This window comes from Haemaphysalis longicornis, unplaced genomic scaffold (genome assembly GCF_048455015.1).
Source record: "Haemaphysalis longicornis isolate Haplotype H1 unplaced genomic scaffold, Haemaphysalis longicornis Haplotype H1 scaffold_4, whole genome shotgun sequence".
In the NCBI taxonomy this organism is placed as follows: domain Eukaryota; kingdom Metazoa; phylum Arthropoda; class Arachnida; order Ixodida; family Ixodidae; genus Haemaphysalis; species Haemaphysalis longicornis.
In genome coordinates, this window is record NW_027526361.1 from 115,587,574 (window position 1) to 115,608,376 (window position 20,803).

Genomic DNA, 20,803 nt, shown 5'->3' on the forward strand with positions numbered 1-20,803 from the left:
CCTTTAACAAGACTACACTTTAGTATCCACAACAGCATTAGTGTCAGCCCTCTTTACTTCATGCTTACAAACTGAAATACAGTAAAATTACTTCACAAGTAAACATAGCAAGGCGTCTTTACAAAAAAAGCTGTCGTTTGTGCTTAGCCGAAAAAAAAAAGACAAATCGTTTTCACACTGCATTTCATGCTTTATTTTGACATCCTCACACACGTCGCTCCACCTGTATTGCAGTTGCTGCTTTTATGACCGAAACCATTTGCTCTGTCGGTGGTAGGCCGAGCATCATCTAAAAAAGCAGACAGGTCCGCTTTGTCTTTGGGGCATACTGGATGTTGAAGGTCCAGTAGACCACCAAAAGCAAAGCGAACCCGTCCACTATGTCCATAGCCGTCAGCTGGAGCTCTTCGAAGTGCACGGTCACGGCTCCAGATTTCTCCGCAGTTTGGCCCGAGAACAAGATCCTGGGGTAAAGGGAAGTCTCTCCTGGCTCCTGCATAAAAAGCACACAAATGCAAGTACCAGAAGAAACACAAGTAACAGTATTTTGCTCTTCCTTCCTCAGTGGACAAACCACTGTACAAAGCGATTCTCAGGAAAACGAATCGCTAGTTAGTAGTCTATACACTTAAAGCCAACAATTTAGTGACTACGCTAATGATTCATCAATGTGACATTCACAATTGTCTACTGATGAGGCAAAATGCTCCCTTTAGCAAATTTGAATTGCTGTGATGGTGATTGCTGAGCCTGATTCACAAGTACTACACTGGATTTCACTTACTCAACATACAGAAGAAAAATATGCATACCAGCTTTGAGAGCAAGGCCTCTGGCTTTTCTTTCACCAGCAGTGCAACTGAAAAGCCATCTGAGAAGAACGAGAGCACGGATTAATTTAAAGCATCGGGGTCCTGATCCCCTATTCAAATTTTAAACCAACAAGGTCCTCCTCCTCTTTTTTTCCAACCAACCACTTTCAGAAAAAGCAGCCAGACCAACAAGAGAACCTGCAACCTCAGGCCAACCTGCAAGTACTTGGTGCAATGGTGTTATCAAAAAGGATGGGTTGAAGACAAGCAATATTACAGCAAAACTGTCAGCCTCTCATTATTGGAATTAATCATGGGATCAGTGAACAGTAACAAGGCCGAATCATGGAGAGTAACAAGAGGCAAGCAGAAAATAAATGCCGCACAACCGCATTCCTAATCCCCATCAATCTTGAAGCTGCACATCGAATCTTACTCGTGACCAAATAAGTTTGTTAAAAAATACTGCAGTGTTTGGCAGTTTGAAAAAGCTACAGCATTAATGCACTGCAGTGGAAGCGACACATTTTTAATCAAGCAGAAAGTTGGTTACGCAGTTATGTTATGTCTCTAATGACATTTATAATAAAACACAACTAAGGTCAGTCGATGCTAGAAAGCAAAAGTGCATGCAAATGACACCATGAAGGCTAAAAGACACATTTTTATTTGCCAGATGACTATGGCAAAGTGACCAAAGAGGAAGTGTTTATTACTTACAGCTGTCGGCCGCATCAGGCATCTTTGCTCTCTTTCTGCTTCCGAACGCCAGGCGATCACAATATGTTATTGAACAGCACTATTGTAGAATAGCCCTGGAAACATCCACGGGAAACACCTTTACGTCGTAGCGCCTGTAATAAGTAAAAAAAAGTTCACTATAATGCTAAATGCACGCTGCTTACTAAATACAGCACCTAGCAGCAGTTTTACCACATGTCCGCGTGAAAATATTCAGCCTAAAGTTCTATAGCTTGTCGACACTCGCTATGAAACAAAACGTACTGCAGTATTCATTTTTCAATACTACGTTTTACGGTAGCCGTTACTGGGCTCTTTCTTGAGAAAACAGTACGGAATTTCACCGAAAATGGGCTTCACTCTTATTGCAGTCGCGCAAGGTAATAAGAAAAAAGTCCATAGACAAAGCAACACGCCAGCGGTTCCGTGAAATTTTGTTGTGGCTACTGTAGCCACATAAACAATTAATCGCGATGAAATTTCCTGCCGTCAGCGTTTTATTAGCGTTAAGTATTGTTTTCTAACAACACGGGACCAGAGGCTACAAGGCAACGCACTACACAATGGGTTCGGAACGCACAAACGTTCACGTTCTTTTTTTTTTGCAAGACATCTATGCCAACTTGGAGGTTGAATTGAAACCTTGTGACCTTCGACTGCGTTATATTTTAAGGGGTAACCAAATAAAGCGACGCTACCAACCTAACTGATTGGGTAATAAACTGGTTACGGTGTTGCTGTCGCCGTCGCTCACTTCTGCCTCGTCAGACGCGCCAGGTGGGAACGGAACCGAGGGATAAGCCCGGCGGCAGTGTAATTACCTTGTCGCTCGACATATTTACGTTGCTCAAGAAGATAATGAAACGAAAGCCTAATTTATAGCTAGCGCTGGACACATGTACGATTAGTACACGCGATTCGCATGCGACTGATCGTTACGATTGATCGTTAGGGCCTGTTTTGGGTCGTTCGCTGGTCCGAGGAGGCTCACGACGTGCGACTGGCAAGCCAGATGCAGTCGTGCCATCATTGCGATCGAGAGTCCGCTGAGCCCCAACCACCCGCAACAGGCTTGCGTGCTCGGGTCGGCTCGGGTGTTGGGAACCTTAGGCTTAGCATTCTGGCGGACATTTGATCGCCGCTATCGGTGCAACTGCAGATGACAATCCGTAACACAACTTTTCACCACACTATCATCCTTTTTCTCGCATGTGAAACTTTATTTGGGCTATAACGGCCGTTTGAGCGATCGGTGACCAAGACATCTGCGTAGTCTGTTTGGATGCTTCCGCGCAGGTATCGCCATCTCTCGACCGCTCGGCGCACCGCGCGCCGCGGCATACACGGCCGGTCAGCGCAGGCTTGCATAGCGGCAGATATCTGATCGCCGCTTTTAAAATAAGCCCTGACAACAATCCCTAGCACAATTTTTCACCACATTAACACCTACTTTTTCGCATGTGGAACTTCTTCTTAGCGAACAGATTGATTCGGGAGAGCAGCGACAAGCGGTTGCTACCGTGGTCTGCGCCGGTTCGAGCCGCTGAGTGTGTCGAGCTGGCAGGCACGGCCGGCGTGAGCGCGGACTGTTCCCGAAGGCAGAAAACGCTTCAAGATTGCTTGCTTTATCAATTTCATGCGAAAAAACGCGCGGAATCTGCAAATTCAGCTCAGCGATCGTCGTAGTTGACCATAAAGCAAAAACAGTGGGCGGAGCGACGCCGACGACACATCGCATGCGCGCATCGGGCCATGTGTCTCAAATTCACGCGTACGGCTACTCGTGGCGACAGTCGTAACGATCAGTCGCATGCGAATCGCGTGTACCAATCGTACATGTGTCCAGTGCCTAAAGAAGCCAGCTTAATAAATCCGCAACTCTTATACTGCACACGAGTCTTGTTTCAACGCATGCTGAACGTCGTGAACCCGCGATGGGAGCACGGCCGCTTGTTCGAAAAACACAAAGCCGGAAAAAGGATAGCTAGAACTGGTGTCACACAAATGAAAGCACATGTATGTGACCACTTAATTCTTCGCAAGAACCAACAAGGGTAAGCAGCACTCACGAGCGCCAGTTGTTATAAATAAAGCTGAAGTTTTGGCGGGAACGAGCGCGAGCTCGATCTCGTACTGCGCAAGAAAAACTGAAATGGTGACTTACGTTTTCAGCGGCGGCCGCAGCAGCCAAACGATGTTATTCCACCAGTCAGGTATACTTCAAACACAGCCACCGACACCAAAACGCACCTCACAGACACGTACAGGAGTACTACGGCGGTTTCAATGCCACAAGAGAGACGGAGACATCGGAGAGACGCGGCCGGCCGCCAGCCCCGCCGCGATGAAAAGACCGCGCAAAGGTACAACGCTCAAGTAGTCCGACGGACACCGTTGCGTTAGAACACACAAATGACCCATTCCTAGAGGACGTGTAACACTACCTCGCACGCTCTTTTGAATACGCTGCACTTTATTTTAAGTACGCTTTGTTTCATGGCCCGGCGCTGTGGCTGTTTAGGTAACTACTTTTTCATACGATTTCAAAGAGTTCGCGTCCGCCATAGAGGTGTCTGCCTTTTTGCACACCTGAAAGCGTGCAGCTGAAGTTGATAGAGTCGATATACTGTTCTATTCTCTCTCGCGGAGGATATACGAACTCCATCGATGCGAGACAGAGTCGGTACGCTGTTCTATTCTCTCCCGCGAAAGGGGTACAACCGCCGCTTAGCTCCATCAAGAGCGGGGAGAGTTCGCCAGCAGTTTTATTCTGGTTTCCTAGTAGAGTGAACACGCCATCTAACGCCACGCGTGGTGCGGACGGTGTCAAACGACCCTGGCAGGAATAGGAACGCTGTTTGATTCTTCAACCAACGGAAAGAATTCTTTCCGTTGGTTTGACATAAGCTTTCCTTCGTGGTGCTTGGAAAAGCGCCAAATGTCCGCCCCATGAGTCATCACTAGCGTTTCGCATTGGTTGTATAACCTGTTTTCAGTAACAGAGGCCGCCTTTTGCTTATCACTGTAGCGTGCTTGCCGAACGACGCGCAGCCCGTATTAATCCTACACCGGATTTTTTTCTCGCGTTGGGGATCAGCCCTGGCAACTCGTGCGATGATCGAATGACACTCGCGCAACTAGAGCGTTACTACTTGCGTTGATCTAGACGAAAGGGTTTTAAATTCTTGCTGTGCTCTGAAATCCGGTGAAGTTTTTAAATTTTCGCACAGCGACTCATATAGAGCTATTTGGTGGGGTTATTTTTTACGAACCGGTCAAGAAATTAGGTGGCATGAGCGGTGGCCGAGAAAAGCGGAGGTTCTCGAGCACTGGCATGCCAACGCGGGGTGGGCGCCCCTTGCCTCCCAGGACCGCACGAGGAGCCAGATGCTTGAGGACATGGTGACCAACCTGCAGAACCACGCGGAGACCGGCCAGATCCCCAAGCCCTACCGGCGGGGATCGTGGCGGCCCATCGGCCATATGCGGCCCTCGTCGCCTCTACTGGACAGCGTTCGGGACCCGTTCGAAGGCTACGATCAACTCGCCAGGGACTTCGCTAAGATGTTCCAGACCACGCGGCAGCTCTGCGACGTCGTCTTCAACGTCGGACAGGGTGTGTACATGCGCGCGCTGTGCGGTACGTGGCGCCCCTACGTAGAGAAAGCCTTCGTTATCACAAAATCGCTTTATTCAGAGTGCCTCATTGCCCATACAACAGTGCACAGAGAGAAAACCAACCACATTTTTAATGAAGTACCGCCTATAACGGAGCCAGTTTTTTGTCCTGAGAACTTCTCTTTAAAGGGACCCTGCAACACTTTTTTCAACTTTTTTAAAAATCTTAACTGCTGCCACAGCGTACTCAACCAACACATCCAGCACTTAAGCTATGGGGTCGCAAAGTACCTCAGACCAAAATTACTGCTGTATGCCCATCAGATAACCTAGAAACTTGCTCAAGAGATTTTTCTCTTTTTCCCGGTCTGGCGTTATTTGACCTTGGGAATTACGTCATTACAGCGGTGTAGCGGCCATTGTCTGGTTTACTTAAGTTGCAGCAATGAACACATTCGATAGCCACTTTAACAAGAAAGCCAGAAAAGAAAGCAGAAACGGAAGGCGTATCTGCCGCGACGAGCAAATCACTCAGTGCCGCTCCGTGGGCGTGGTAGCAATAGCTTTTTCAGTTCTTCCAGACGCGGAGAAAGAGTGAAAGCGTTTATCCGAAGTGTTGCAGAGTCGCTTTAAAGAGGGATTACTAGAAATGCCAATTTTTGGAGAAATGTGGGCTGCTGTTTAGCGGACTCGGAAGGTTATCTGTTTTGTTTAATTCTTTTGCTTATTTTTTATTTTCTTTTGCTTATGTTTAATTCTTTTGCTATTTCTTCTGGGAGTAAAGTTTCTTCTCCGTTCAACCGCCCGATCGTTTGCATAATTGCACGCTAGAAAATTAATAAAATGTTTGTTTTTCTGAGATACGAACTTGTTAATGAGCCGGCATTCACACGTTGTGGCGCTACAATTGTTGGCGATAGCCCATCCCTTCCCTAGCAAGCTAGGCGCCTTGGCCAGGCTAACCTCACCAGTATCATTAAAGGCTATTCTCTCTCTCCCATCCCTTCCCTATGACATACCCGCTGGTTACAGTAGTGGGGAAATTGGCTGAAACTTGGTGCCTCACTGCATTTGATTTATTACGCGATTTCCTCGCGGAAACACGAGTTGGAAGTTGTTTTTTTTATTCGATTTTTAATGCTTGTATATCTTTTAGGTGACTGATGAAGGTGTGATTTAATGCACGGAGGCTGCACCCGAACTATCAGGCTCCTTGTAGTGTAGGGCTCCGGATTAGTTTTGACCACTTGGGGACTTAATAACGCGCGCCGGAATCCACACACATGGGCGTTTCCGCTTTTCGCCTCCACCAGAAAAGCCGCCACCGGGGCCTGTATCGAACCCGCGTCCTTGGGCTCAACAGCACAACCCCTTAGCAGCGGGTTTGGAGTTATTTTCACTTGTCAAGTTAAAACTTCAATCAGAGTTGAACAAGCAAACGGGCAGCATTTACGCGTTTTTCGGCAAACATTCGAAGTAACTATTGTCTAACTAGCGCGCTCTTTGAACTTACCAAGCTTTCACGAGATGACCTATGCAAGCAAGGTACAACGGAGAAGAAATAAAAATGATCACGTGATGGGGCTTCTTTGCTACTGAAATGTCACATAGATAATTTACTCCCCGAATCCGGGGAGATTGCGTGGCAAGGCGTCCTGGCGTCGCTGCTGCATGATTTGTTATTCGCTGTACGGGAGCTTAATGGCGTTTACGTTTCTGTGTTGTATGAGGATATCGCTCACGTGGCCTAGGATGCGCCGCAAGAAAGGTTTAATTAAATATTACATATTAAAGGTCACGCAGTAAAAATCCCCAAATGCACACATGGCAACGATTCGCTTTATCCCACATTGTTAGAGCCCTAAGATTGACTTTTACCCTGACAGGCACGTTACACGCAGCCACGCTTTGAACGCTCTTCGATCGACGCTACCCTAACTTCCAGCAATGTAGGCTGACAGCGAATGTCCCGCTTAATCGCCTGTCATAGGGGGTTACTCTGTGAAAGCGCAGGAGTGATGCGGAAAGAGCGACTTTTAATTGATCGCTCACTAATTAATTCGCTTGCTGAGGGCACAGGAGAACAACAAAATAAAGCGTCAGACGCGGAGCATTAGGTTTTACGCCAGACAAAGGAAAAAAAGAGAGGCAATTATTGGTTCCGAACCCCAGCTGGAAGCAAAGGCGAAGCTTCTGGAAGGCGTGGTCATGTTGTGCACTACATAAAAATATTCTTCGGTCCACAAAGTGGGAATAAGAAATAGTTGTGCGTTGTACACGGGGGGCTTGGCGCTTCTTCATCGCTGCATCGGCGATCGAACGCTTCTGCGGCTGCTGGCGTCGGTGCCTCCAGCAGGAGCACATAGTATGCCGGGATAAAAGGCCATTAGGCTAAATTGGAGTGGCTTCGATCAAGGACGCCGCTTACAGGGGCTAGAAGTGGAAGCCGCCGTGGGCCCCAGGCTGCTGCTGCTGCTGCTGCTGCTGCTGCTGCTGCTGCTGCTGCTGATGCTGCTGGTTCGTCTCCTGCATTTGGCTCGATTTCGGGGAGGAGCACCGCGTGTTACAACTTCGTAGGGAAATTGGCCGGAGAGTATCACGTGACGCTCCTTTCTGGACGAGCCCGAGTCGACGCGTCGAAGAGAAGCCAGCCGGCACGAAGAGTGATCGTAGAGAAGACGTCAAGAAATACGTCTTCCCATTCATTGACGTGAACCGGGCACTTTGATCTCACCAAACGTGTTTCGTTCATCCGAATCAAGGGAAAGTCCACCTGTGCCGATAATACCAGGATGAGAAGATTTTCACTGCTAGTATTAGTGTCATTTGGCACGCGTCAAATGCTGAAGCAGCGTCCGAATACTGGGAAAACGTAGACCTAACCATGTTTATGTCTGATTGAGTGGAGGGGGACAGGGGGTGGAAATTCTAAAAACCCGAAATTGTGGTGCACACGTTCGGTAGTAGAGGCGTGTCTGATTCTTCCTATTTACGGTTCTTAGCGGCGAAAAAACATCTGTTCGCCCATATGCCTGAGGTGTGTTTGTGGTTTTAACTGGTACGCTAGATAATCAAACGGCCAGATGTTCTGTCGCTTATGTTATCTGTATTGGCCTATTAGCATAGAACGCGTCGAGTTTATAAACGTCTGACGATTATCGGTAGCGATAGAAAAACACCACCAGGTTTCAGGCAACATCATCATTAGGAAAATTACAAAGCAACGTGGATTACGGGGAATGAATTATGAGGATATGAGGGTGTGTCATCTGCCGAGAAATATTTTTGTCGCAAACTACGCACGGACCAGATGTGGCTGCTATCTGTACTCTCACCATGACGATCAACCATTTTGCGATTTGGCTAGGAAGAAAACTGCAAAACAACCGGAAAGTTCTGTAGAGCGCGGCACCAGCCAGTTTTGTTTTTCATATAAAGAAATTCGTGCTTTGAATTTAACAGCGGAGCTGTTATATGGTTAGCCTTTTCGTAAGTCTGCTCCAGGTCGTGCGTCACGCCGGGGTAGCAGCAGGATCACAGACATGCCGGCGGCCGCGCAGCAACCGGTTCCCAGACCCGCGGATAGAGGGCGTAGTGGTCCCGCAGGTGCGGATTCCGCTCCCTGAGGGAGAGGGGAGGGAATCTCTCACCGCTGACGTTCGGCTGGCGATTCCTTTGTGGGAAGCCTACAATTTTGGAGGCGACGGCACTGCGATTCTCGGGCGAGTACCCGTTGACTCTCGAAACGACACAAGAGAACTACAGCTCGGCTATTTCAGTAGATTTCACACTGGGTGGAACTGAGTTTATTTTTTATTTTTGTTTGGTGAATTTTTATGTTGTTCTCCTTTGTTTTGTTTTCCGCGTTGTTTGAGCCGGCTTGCATGCTTTATTATATTACTTGTTTCTTTTGTCTTGTTTGCCACTTTCCCCATATTTCGTTAGTCCGAAAGCTCTACTCCCCGCCCCCCCCCCCCCCCCCCCCTTTGCCAAAACGAAATCCACGGCCGCCGCGTATGGGTGCGTACATACGGAGGATTTTGTAAACTATATTTTCCTGCTATATTGAACTTCTGCTGAAGTCATTGTAAAGGGATTGTGTTTCTTTTTAACAGAGGAGCTGTCTAAGCTTGAGTTCGAGCCGAGCCGTGACGGGTGTCGCTCAAACTCGGCGCAGCACAGTGGAAAACATGGAGGAAGAAAAAGTTGCCTCCATGGTGGAGAAGACCGAAAATGCTAGGCCAAGTAGTGTGAGGTGATGTGGCGAGGAGGCAAGGAGCCAGAAAGCAGGTGTGAGAAGTGGGGGTTGCGGCGAACATCGCGGTGAAGATTGGATGCGCGCGTCGGGGATTCGCTGCGCCTACTGATGACGTCAGCTCTGACGTTTGACGTGAAAGTGTTCCCCTAGTTGAGAGAGACCGCGCGCGCTCGGCGGCATCAGTGTCCGATCTACAGACAAGATGGGCAGACCTAAGAAAAGCCAAACTAAAGCTACTGAAGACCACCAGCTCCGCTGTTTCCTCAGTCTTCCCATCTCAATTGCGAAGGTGGCCGAATTTTAGATGTGACGCTGAGAGCATCTCTTGTCGGCGGCCCCGTCCTTCCTGCGTGCGTCCGTCGTCGTCGTCGGCGTCCCCACTCTCCTCCGCTCACCCCCTCTCCTCTCCGATAGCGAACACTCTCTCGGGAGGGGCATTGGATTGGATTCGATTGGCTTGGCTTGGCTTGGCTTGGCTTGGCTTGGCTTGGCTTGGCTTGGGTTGGGTTGGGTTGGGTTGGGTTGGCTTGGATTGAATTGGAATTGGATTGGATTGGATTAAAGTGGATTGTGTTGGATTGTGTTGCGTCATAGCCGCGGCAGACGCATTGGCGCCGGCGCGTGCCCAGGTGAGAGCGAACACTCTCTCTCAACATCTGCTGGTGTGCGGCCCAGCGCGCTCTCACTCCGCCGGTGGGCGGCGCTGCGCGCGGAGCTGCGCATGTGCAGTACTCTCTCTCTCCGCGGTCTCCTCTCCTTCGGGCGCGCTGCGCATATAACCGGTGTGCCGCTCTCCGGCGGCCTTTCGATCGACGGTTGCTCTCCGCTTGCGCTTGAACCCCCCTCAGCGTCGCATCACACCAGGGTTCCCGCGAGGTGGAGGTGGGGGTAATTTTTTTAGTCTATTTTTTCTGCGCAGTGTAGCTTTGTGGCATGCTTTTCAAAATGCGGTACACATGCATTTTCCCCTGCCCGTACAAGCTAGTTTTTTCGCCGAAGCCTTAACTTTCTTAAGTTTCAAAAATACCAGCATGCTGGCATTGCTCCCAATCTTTTTGTGCGATCAAAGTGACAGGTGCCGGCAAAGAAAGCTACAAAATAAAGCAAGCCGGAAGCGCGCCACAATAACTTGTCGATTACGTATCGCGCTCCTGTAGAACTCTTGGAAAGCATCTGAAAGAAATTTTTTTTTTGCGGAAGCGCTGCTTGCGAACCTCTCCGGTGTTCCAATTACTCGCTCCGCTGACCGCATGGTTTGGGTAACACAGCCGGAATAAGTTACTCAATCCGCTACTCCCTGTGTGTCACAGCTTTACATCGAGCGACGGCCTGCATTTAGGCGCGTACTACGTTACGTTCACTCGGTTTAACGGGTCCTCTTTCACCTGCGCGGCTGACGCCGGAACACCGAAATTCGAAACAAACTCGGTCTTCCTCACTGAGCGCTCGTTAGCCAAAAAGAAGAAGAAGAAAAAAAACAGCGAAACGGCATAGGGCGCACGGTCATCTGCAGCCAACTTCGCGTTTGACCCACGTAGTAAGTCGTGGTGTTTGTAGTCATGCTACACAGTCTGACGCATACATATTAAGAAGCCACACGGTACCAGGAAAACGAAAGCATTACCCATTCATTGTGACACTATTGAATATTATGGCTGATAATGGAAGTTTGTACACAATATTGGAAATAATAATATTGGATGCTATAGATCACAGGATATTATTGCGGTCCCTTCACCTAAGCTAGGTTCGCAGAAAATATTCCATATTAGCAGTTTTCAGGATGCCTTTGGCCAAACGCTTTTCTCTCTATTCCCGAACCTTCAGCAACTGAGTGGCACCACCGCTCGGGCTTGATATACCAAATAAAAGTATGTTTTCTCAGAATTATGTTTGAATTAAATTATCTCATTGTGAATGAAGTATGCTTTAAAGCGATTTAACTTGCCTGATTTTGCATTCAGAGTTATGATTGCTTTCATCGCTAGTGTATTGCAAGACAAAAACATAAGCGCTTCACAATTATCTTCTATCAAATGATGGCCCAGCGAAGATGCACGTTCATTTACTCAAAGAAGAGTGAACTGAGGAGCGGTGAATTTGTTTTCTATGCCGACAAAGGTCCCGAATGATACCGGCAGCGTCAACATTAGCAGCTTAGTTGTAGAAATTATTTTCAACTGCGTTCATCGGGCTGCAGTGAAATCGTTAAACTCACGGTCCTTTGCACCAACCGCGTGGTTTTACTAGTTCACTAAGTAAATACTGCTATGTGAATACTATTTAAGTGGTTACCCCTGAAGCATGCACTGGTGCAATATGCTATTCTTTAGATCTATAAGGGCAATATGCCTTCATTGATGCCACTCTTTCAGAATTACGATTTTACGACCGTTTGCGGTGCCTGCCGGCAGACCTACCCTCAAAGACCTCTTTATTCCGCCAACTGACGATGATTTAGTGAAGCCTTCAGTTTTGAGGACTAATTGCCATGGGTGTAAGAATGTTGACCAATCTCATTCCTGCACATACACTCCCTTAGTTTGTTGTGCATATTAAAAATTGCTGGCTTCTGAAGCTTTACACCAGAAAAGAAAGTTTCAACGTATTTGTCTTTGCGCTAAAGAGACCCTGAAGCCAGCCTTGAGCAGTCCAAATAAACATGCAAAACGTTTAGATTACACTGCCAGAAATACTTGAGCCAAAATTACGCGTGAACGTGAAGCGCTAAGCTCGAAAATATCCGTGAAAGTTGCGGGAATACCAACCGGGCTTTAATTGCACTTGTGCTGTAACGCAAAGCAATAAAGCAAGATGAAAAGGCTACTGCAGCTGATAATGCGACAACTCGGCAACGCGTGAGCGTAAATGCCCTTATTTTGTAGACTCGCGTAGGAGGTGCATGGCGCTCGCGACAAATCCAAAAAAGAGCTTTGCAGGGCAACATCATATGTCGGAGAGGAAAGCATCCTAATCGAGGTAATATTGGGAAAGAATGCCACGTGAGCGAAAGGAAAGCACGCTGATATGCACGCACACACAGGGTTGTCGGTGTGTGGCATTGCAGGCGGGAGTCTCCGATGCACGTCGTCAGCTACTTTGAATGACCAACCGGCGCTCCCTCCGTTCGAGCGCTACCACTCGCATTCCCCCAAGGGAACTACTTGCAATTTGCCCTAAACTTGAAGGATAACGTCACGTATGTATCAACAGTGAGATATACCATAAGAGTATAATAATTCATAGAAAAACAATGCTGCAAAAAAAAAAAACACGATCACGCACAATACGGGTTCACTCCATGGAACGGCCGTCTAATTAGGGTTGCGTGTTTTTAACATGTTCTCAGTGGGGGCTTAAGAATACATTTATCTAATATTCCATGTCCGTGCCTTACTATAGGTGTTCCTCTTTTTTTAGGCAATGCCGCTCTCCCGTCACGAATCAGGATTTCCAGGGTCATAATGAGAGAAAATTGTATGGAATTGTGGCACATGGTTTCGTACTTTTCGCGTTTTCAGCCGTAATAAAAATCATCCACGTCTGCGACAGAGAGACAGAGAGAGGGAGAGAGGCTTTTTATGGAAGAGGAAAGCGCAGAGAGGTTTACCGACATGATACTCTGCGAGGAAACGGGGAAAGGAAGAAAAGGCAGTAGATGTAGTAAGAAGAGTACTATAGAAAAAATAAGAAATTAAATAAAATACAGTCATGTTTCACGGCGTTAAGGTAAAATGACTTTGTATGCGCTTAGGGAAAGGGTACATTGTCGCAAAGACGCCAATGCCCTCGAGATACTGAAATAATGCGGATAAGGTTTTACGCTGAGCAAAAGGACAGAGCCATGGTCCAAATATCAGGCTCAGTGCTGTATTCACGGCAGTCTTAAGCTATTAACGTAGAACAACTTAGCTTGCACGACAGTACTCTTCAAAGCCCAAGTATACTTACTCGTGACTTAGCAATGTTTGCAGTCCAACATTAGGAACAGCGTTAGTTACCAACAATATCTTCTCGAGGACCTTGTAGACGATCTCTACATTGCTTATCTCTTCTCTGAAACTTCGCAGGTAGGGACAAGACGAAGGTGTACGCAGTTAGAGCCATTTTGGGAGTCCGCAGTCGGTAAGTAACCAATTACTTCATTTGGGATCTTCTGCTGCGCGAGAAGTCAAACGACAACGTTGACGCCCCAGAGATTGGAACACCGAGGTCGCCATGAACAGTATATGGCAAATTTCTAAATTACAGCTTCGCAACGTCCCGTACCAGCATGCGTCAAAATATAGGCTTCTGTACGCAACATATCCTTCCAGTTATGCGAGGTAGTTGTCACATACCTGGAAGTACGCCATCTTGTTGCACTTTAAGCTAGACGGAGAGTAAAATGTTTCCCCGTCTTCCGGGAATTGCATTCTTTGAGGAGCTTGTTGCTATTTCACAGATATTATCCCTCAGCTGGTTTGTTCTTTGCTGAAGACGAACATAACCCAGTTGTGCGCTGGGGTGATCGGTTACTGATCTTAGGGCACACAAATACAAAAGCTTTGCCATCCCTTCTTAAAGAAATCTGACAGCAGCACAAGAACTGCATCCAACCTAAGGAAAGCGCTTGAAATCGATCGTTGGAGCCTCTAAGTACCCAAATCGCAAACGAAGGATGACCCCATGCGACGATTTTCCCCGATACTATGTAAACGTATCTACGAGCGATGCAAATGCATACCGATACCTGGTTTATGAAGTATTACAATATTGTGATCCTTCTTCGCGTTCCTTTTCCGCGATTTTCAAATAACCGTTTTGACACAAGAGGTTGCTCTTAGCTTTCAAAGAAACAGGTTAGGCAAGTCATGCTAGCAGTGGTTAATTTCTGTGAATCTCCAGAGTCCGAGTGCGCGTTATAACCACGTTCAGAGAATGAGGGTTTAATGTGCGAAGAGGAACGTTGTTTTGCAAATATGGTGACAAGAATTCTTAGCATAAAGAGGTTATTAAAACATTGTATGCTTACGGAATATGTCTGACTCTCAACCCTGACGTAGTATGTTTCGGAGTAGCCCCATTAGAAGGAGAGCTAAGGTCATTTCATATGACCGCGAGGACCAGAATTTAAATTTTCCTAGCGGGAATGCCACCGATTTTTTCATCGCCATTCCTGTACACCCGGGTATCCTTAATTTTACCCTTCCGGGTTCGCCAACATGTCCCAAACTAACCCTTTCCCGGCCCTTGCCCTTGGGCATGACTCTCTAAAGTTTTGCAACATAGCCGTAGTAGTTGTCGGTTTTAACGAGCTTCTACAGAACCATGTTTATGGGAGTGTGACAAGCTCGGTAGGATTCCGTTGTCGGGCCGCCGAAATGGACGGCCGTTAGGCAGCGCCTTTGGAGAAATTAACCTGATGTTTCGTTACACAAAATATCACGTGTATTTTTACGCACTTCTTTAAGTGCGTAAAATGTGCTGAAGGTTTTGTTGACTTCGAAAAATATTCGCGCGTATGAACCTCCTCACTGCTTCACAATTTTATAGGACTAACTCCCTTTGGAACGCGCACTTGTTTCCGTGGTATTCAAACTTAAGCAGTATTTTACACGTACCCTAACGCGTGCAGTCACGGTAATGCCTTGCATGGTCGAAAAACGCGCTACTAGCCAAGTTAGGTCACATAACACTTTAGTAGAAACAACAAGGGAACAAATGTTATTCTGTCAAAAACATTCCAGGCCAGCTATTTCTCACTCCTTGATAAAAAATGAAACACATTCAACAGCTACGAATTGTTTTATTGCTGAGAAAAAAGTGAGACCCGTATGTCCCATTGTCCATTTGTGTCACTTTGCTCAGGCAGGACCCATTTTTCCCGCATTCTACTTGGCGCAGATACTTCTGGTGGAACGGTGCGAATAAACTCTCCCACAGGGGGTCGTTGCATACATTCGACGTGAAGTTAGCATGGACTTCTTTTTTTGCTGGTTCAGCACTAGGAGCGTTACCACGAGGTGAAGCTCTGATTCATGGACGCAGGCATGCTAACTGTCAACGTATCCCAGTGAAGTTCATCCAGTGAAGGTGCTTCTCCATCCGGGAGATATTTCTTCTTGCCTTCGTACAAAAATAACATCGGTGCGGTATGAACAGCCCCCTGCCTGTCGCGAAGCGAATCGCAACGCTGTTCGTAAAAATCATTTCGTTTATGTATACACGATCAGAAATATCAAAATATGGCTATTAATTGTTTGTAAGTAGTTACTCTGTTGCAAGAAATACAACATCTGCCCACCAGAAGAGAGGGTAACTTGTCGAATTGTGTAAGTTTTGGTCATTTAAAAAAAAGAAGATAAAAATACCTATGTTACCAACCAAAACAAGCAGTCGCCAAATTGGGTTTTGCTGAAAAGGTCCGGCAACAATCACCTGTCACAGGCACCTCAAGAAACAGGAAAATATCAAAAATGAGAAGAAACGAAAATTTCACGAAGCCACAAAACCGCAAAGGTCCGCCTAATCCAGTGCACAACGTCGTTAACTAAATGACCAAAAACAATGAAACACACTGAAAGTTAGCTAATGAAATCCCAAAGATGTGTCTAATTCGCTTCTCATGGCCAACAACAATATAATGACCCTGGAATACAGGAGGCAACTTGCACGACTAAGGTTTCTGTTTTTGCTTAATTCCCAACCATTTAATGTTAATCCAGGACTTTATATTCATCCCCGCTTATCTCGTTCAACTCGAAGCACCCATGAGCCCAATCTAACTCCAATTTTTGCACGCACTAATCTTTTTAAGCCCTCTTTCTTTCCCCGCACAATCGAGCAGTGGAATAGATTGCCTGTTGATGTGTTTTCGGCGCGTGATGTGTGGGATTTTGAAAAGCGTGTACTTTGTGCAATATTTTAAACATTCACTATGCCGCTACTTTTCTTTGCGTACTGCTATCATTTCTGTTTTTTGTAAGTTTCTTATTTTTCTTGTTTTTTCTCACTTGTTTGACTGCTTCCTGAAATAAGTACCAGTTTACCGTGCGGATTGACGCTTTTTTATGTAATTAATCCCTCCCCACCTGCTTGGTATTCGGACTGCAGTATGTCTTAAATAAAATAAAAATAAATAAATAACTCATTCACCAGACTCACGAAATTAACTAAAGCATAGAAAGTAAACAAAAAATTCAGTTGAGGTTACGAAATCAAAAAGACCTACCTATTCCAACGCCCTCACGCGATTAACTCAAGAAGCAAAAGGCTAAAAAAAAAAAAGCTGTCTTGGCAAACTTCTTCCTTCAATACCAGGAAGAAAAAGTAGGGTGTACAGGAAACGGAGGAAAGGCGTAAGAATGTTCAAGCATGGGTAGGCAATCCTCAGAAGTTCTGCAGCTTTTTATAACTATACAGGGCGATCAAAATTATTTCGACAGGTTTTTTACAGATTAGGCGCTCACATTTACGCGAAGACCACCTCTATACACTGGGGTTTTGCGTTCAGGGGGCACAACATTAGGTGGCAATTGTTGATGTCGGTGGCCTATTTAACTAAAATTGAATAACTAACTTTTTAGTGGCTGCAGTAAGCAGGCGTGTTTGTATTGAAAAGTTGGACGCAATCGTTTCGCCACGCAGTTTCATTTCTCATAATTCTTCTAGCGCATCCGCACTCCGAGATATCGAACATCGAAGTTAATTGCCGAACACATGATTACGCATGCTAGACACTGTAGACCGGCGCAAAGCTCCTCCCCTTTGTTCTGTGCTTCGATAGCGATTCCGATTACAGCAGATTGCGACAACGCCAGGCAAGAGTGAAAGGCTGCCAGTTATAACTTTTGCCTATGCCTCCACCCCGTTGTCAAACTAAACAGCGTGCACAGCAGGGACGCCACAAAAGGGATGAGTTTTGCGCCGGTACTCACTGCCTCGGATGCGGAATCATGCGAATGGCAATTAAACTTCGAAGTTGGATATCTCGGAGTACGGGTGCGCTAGAACAATTCTGCCAAATGAAGCTGCATGATTGCGTCCAACTTTCCAATACAAACATGCCTGCTTGCTGCAGCCCCTAAAAAGTTAATTATTCAATTTTAGTTAATTAAGCCACCGATATCAATGCTTACCATCTAATTCTGTGTTCCCCTGGGCGCATAAACTCTAAGTAAATCTAAGTAAATCTGAGCGCCTAATTAAAAAAAAAAAACCTGTCGACTTAACTTTGATCACCCTGTATGTTTGTCGCTACGATGCTATAAGCGGATTAAGAAAAAAAAACGCTGCATGATATATGCCAACACATAAGCGAAAAAGTGACGCGTGCAAGCCTGACAGGGTCACCAAAGTATATTTATCATATAAAGCTTTTTGAAAAATCTCCAACGTCTGTAAGAACGAGCAGTAATGCCGCCCAGCGCATGGTTTTCAAATGAGTATATTGGGTTTACGTTTACCTGCTTTGGGTTCATCGAAGAAGTGCAGCACTTACAAGGCTAAGCAGGCATTTTTAAAATTCCTAGCAAGCTTTCAACTTAACCAGCTGTAATTACTTAATACGACCCACCAATTCGCCCAACAGCACACTTTGATGTCGTAGTTCTTCGTCGCCGTGGCCGCTTTTAACCATCAGGCTGACAGTGATGGAAGCTTTTCATGGTGGACAATACCGTTGCTACATTTTGGAATTAAGCTACAGACAGGGCCAGGTTAAAGTCCAGGCGTCAAGGAGGTTGAATGTTACGACAGAGTTTCGCCGGATTCACATTACGACCTGTAACTGAGCGTCTTTATACTTGCCTTAAAATTGCATTGACACGGTGTTCACAGCAGGCAGCTCCGTACCAAACAAGCCTGTTCGCACTGTACGGCTGCTTTATTGACTGCTGAGTCACACAAGGTCTATGGGTCAATGCAAGTAGAACAGAGGCCGTGCCACATGACGTCCGATGCAGCTGACGGGCGTGGCGCTAGCGGTGACGTAATGTTTTTGTAGTGTTAAATTGCGTCGTCCTTGTCATCCACAGCGTATTGTTCTTGCGCAGTAGTTTTCCATACACTCGCTCTGACAAGACACAATTGCTCTCAAAAGCATAGCCAGTGGATGCGAGCTGAGATTGCCCCGCGACATCGTCTGGAATTGGTGCGTCGTTCAAAAATTCTTCGCTTTCATATAAAATCTGTTTTTTCTTATGCCTTGCACAGTTCATTTAGAGTACTGATTCAGAAAAAAATAGTTTCTGGAGAAACCGCACAAAACCGTCACATCAAGCAGACAATGCGTCAGAAGCCCTTATTATGTTTTTATTCCTTTTAAATGTTCAGTGTGCAGTTCCGCGATCCCAAGCTATACGCCGGCCTTCAATCGCGTCCTAGTAGAGCTCGTCCGATTTATTTACATAGTTTTTGCCCTGAGCTGATGTTTCGATCAAGCGGGAGCTTTTGTTTCTCGCATTTTGCAGATAGAACAGCAGAGCAGGAGAACGGGTGAGGTACCGATACTGAAACCTCTGGTTCAGTAGCACAATGCCTCTGAAACATAACTAACTCGGCGCGTGAGTGATCATCATTAGCTCGCTTGAGGGAAGATTAACTCGCTTTTGACAAGGACGGACCAGGTCAAATTCTAAGCAGTCGCTATTCCATGAGCCACGTGACGATTTAGGCAAGTGCAACTACAGGTATATAATATACTGCTCATTAGACGAGGTATATTACCCGCTAAAGGGCTACTTGTGTCGAAAATAATGGGATACTAGTGAGTACATAATAATTTCGTTCTGTGATGAGTTTAGCCATTCCTGTGGCGCACCTACGTGGTGGTGGAGTCTACGGTATTATGCATAAGTCAGTATTGTCAAGAAATTCAAGATGCTTTCAGCCTGGAACACCACAATAAATACAGCAGGTTATTATGGGTTCCAAAATGGCAGGAAAGTTCTAAATAATTAGTTGGTGGATTGTTTAAATGGGGAACATTGCTATATGTTTTTTTCTCCAGCCAGGACCTTCTGATGTGAGAGCTTACGCCTACAGAAAACACTGCTGTCACGTGACCCGCATTCCATAAGAAGAAAAATACTAGTGTTTGACGTTGATTGCAAAAAAACAAAGCATTTAATGCAAACTAACATCATTATCAGGATAGATTCTTTTGTCCTGGTGCACCGCAGCTTTGCGTTTATTCTAACAAACTAAGCTGAGGGAAAAAAAAGAAACACCGTCCATTCGGTTGCGAGAGGGTCGTGTATGGGCGGTCATAACTTGTTGGAAGAGAATACCTTACGATCATTGGGCATAACTTGTGATGTTGACAGATGAGAGCTTAACTTAACCCGACTTTTAACTCTGGCACCATTTGCCATCATCTCGCAGTGTGTTTCTGGAGATGCTATACGGATTCAGCACTGGCTTCGGCCTAAGCGTGGGCGGGACAACTGACACACCCTCCAAGGTGGTCAGCCCGTCGGGGCCCAAGTCGAGCAACTATCTTCAAGTAAGTAGCACTTAGTAAACTAAACGTTTTGTTGTTGCTGTTGTCGCCGTCGTCGTCGTCGTCGTTGTTGTTATCATCCTCGTCGTTGTTCTTTTTCTGAACACGATAACCGTTGCTTAAGAAACAGAAGACAGCCAGTCCAGTTTGCGTATTTCCAAACGCTTCGCTGCACAGAGCACCCACGTGACATGTCTGTTCGCGCGATTGAGAACGGTAATTAAACGCGGTCATTGGCTGCGTCCCAAACCTAAAGCAACCTAAATCATACAAAATCGCCATTATTAACAAAAAAACGCGTACATTTCAGTAAAGAAAAAAAATAATTTAGAAAAAAAAATTAAGCAATGAAAAAAAAAAGAAAACTAAGATACACCTACTGGGCCTCGAACCCAAGCCATCAGGGCCGGTACTCAGTACTCTACATCGGAGCTGCAGAGCCCAAACGGTGTGCTTGTTTTAGCAGGCGCTCAAAACAACAGCGCGCGCAGGGACGTCCCACATGTCACGTGGAGCTCTGTGCAGCGAAGCGTTTGGAAACACGCGTCCAGGTTGCGTCATGACGCAATCTTACAATAAACAGCGCGCGGTAAGCAGCAGGTACCCTGGTTATCTGGGAAGTACAGACAACGCATGTGCAAAGTCTTTACAGAACGAGTGAAATTTACGTTTAGTCGTTAATGCAATATGCCGATGAGTCCAGAAAGCGTAGGAGCCTTCTCTGAAGCTGAGAAAACGCCAATTCTCCTTTCTGATCGCAATCTAAATTGAACCGGCGATGTGAAAGAAGAGGCAAAGGACACCTGGCAAAGGCCTACGTTATAACCTAACTACGGGCACTTTTGAATTCTTGTGAGAAGGGGCCACTCGGTTGTTCTGCTTAAACAGCTC

General features: G+C 46.3%; 1 protein-coding gene and 1 long non-coding RNA gene across 2 annotated transcripts in view; one reads left to right on the forward strand and one right to left on the reverse strand.

Annotated features, from left to right (window-relative positions):
* Rsh (Rap GTPase activating protein radish) overlaps positions 1 to 20,803 on the forward strand; it is a 321,267-nt gene that overhangs the window by 261,910 nt on the left and 38,554 nt on the right. Inside the window, exons 11-13 of the mRNA XM_077707586.1 lie at positions 4,923 to 5,169; positions 13,500 to 13,554; positions 19,795 to 19,915. Of these exons, the coding sequence (XP_077563712.1) occupies positions 4,923 to 5,169; positions 13,500 to 13,554; positions 19,795 to 19,915 (423 nt within the window). The remainder of the gene's footprint in view (positions 1 to 4,922; positions 5,170 to 13,499; positions 13,555 to 19,794; positions 19,916 to 20,803) is intronic.
* On the reverse strand, positions 170 to 3,840 carry LOC144180505 (uncharacterized). Its single transcript, XR_013324444.1, has 4 exons — positions 3,718 to 3,840; positions 1,533 to 1,666; positions 813 to 871; positions 170 to 493 (listed from the first exon to the last, which is right to left on the reverse strand). It is a non-coding gene; the product is annotated as an uncharacterized LOC144180505 (long non-coding RNA).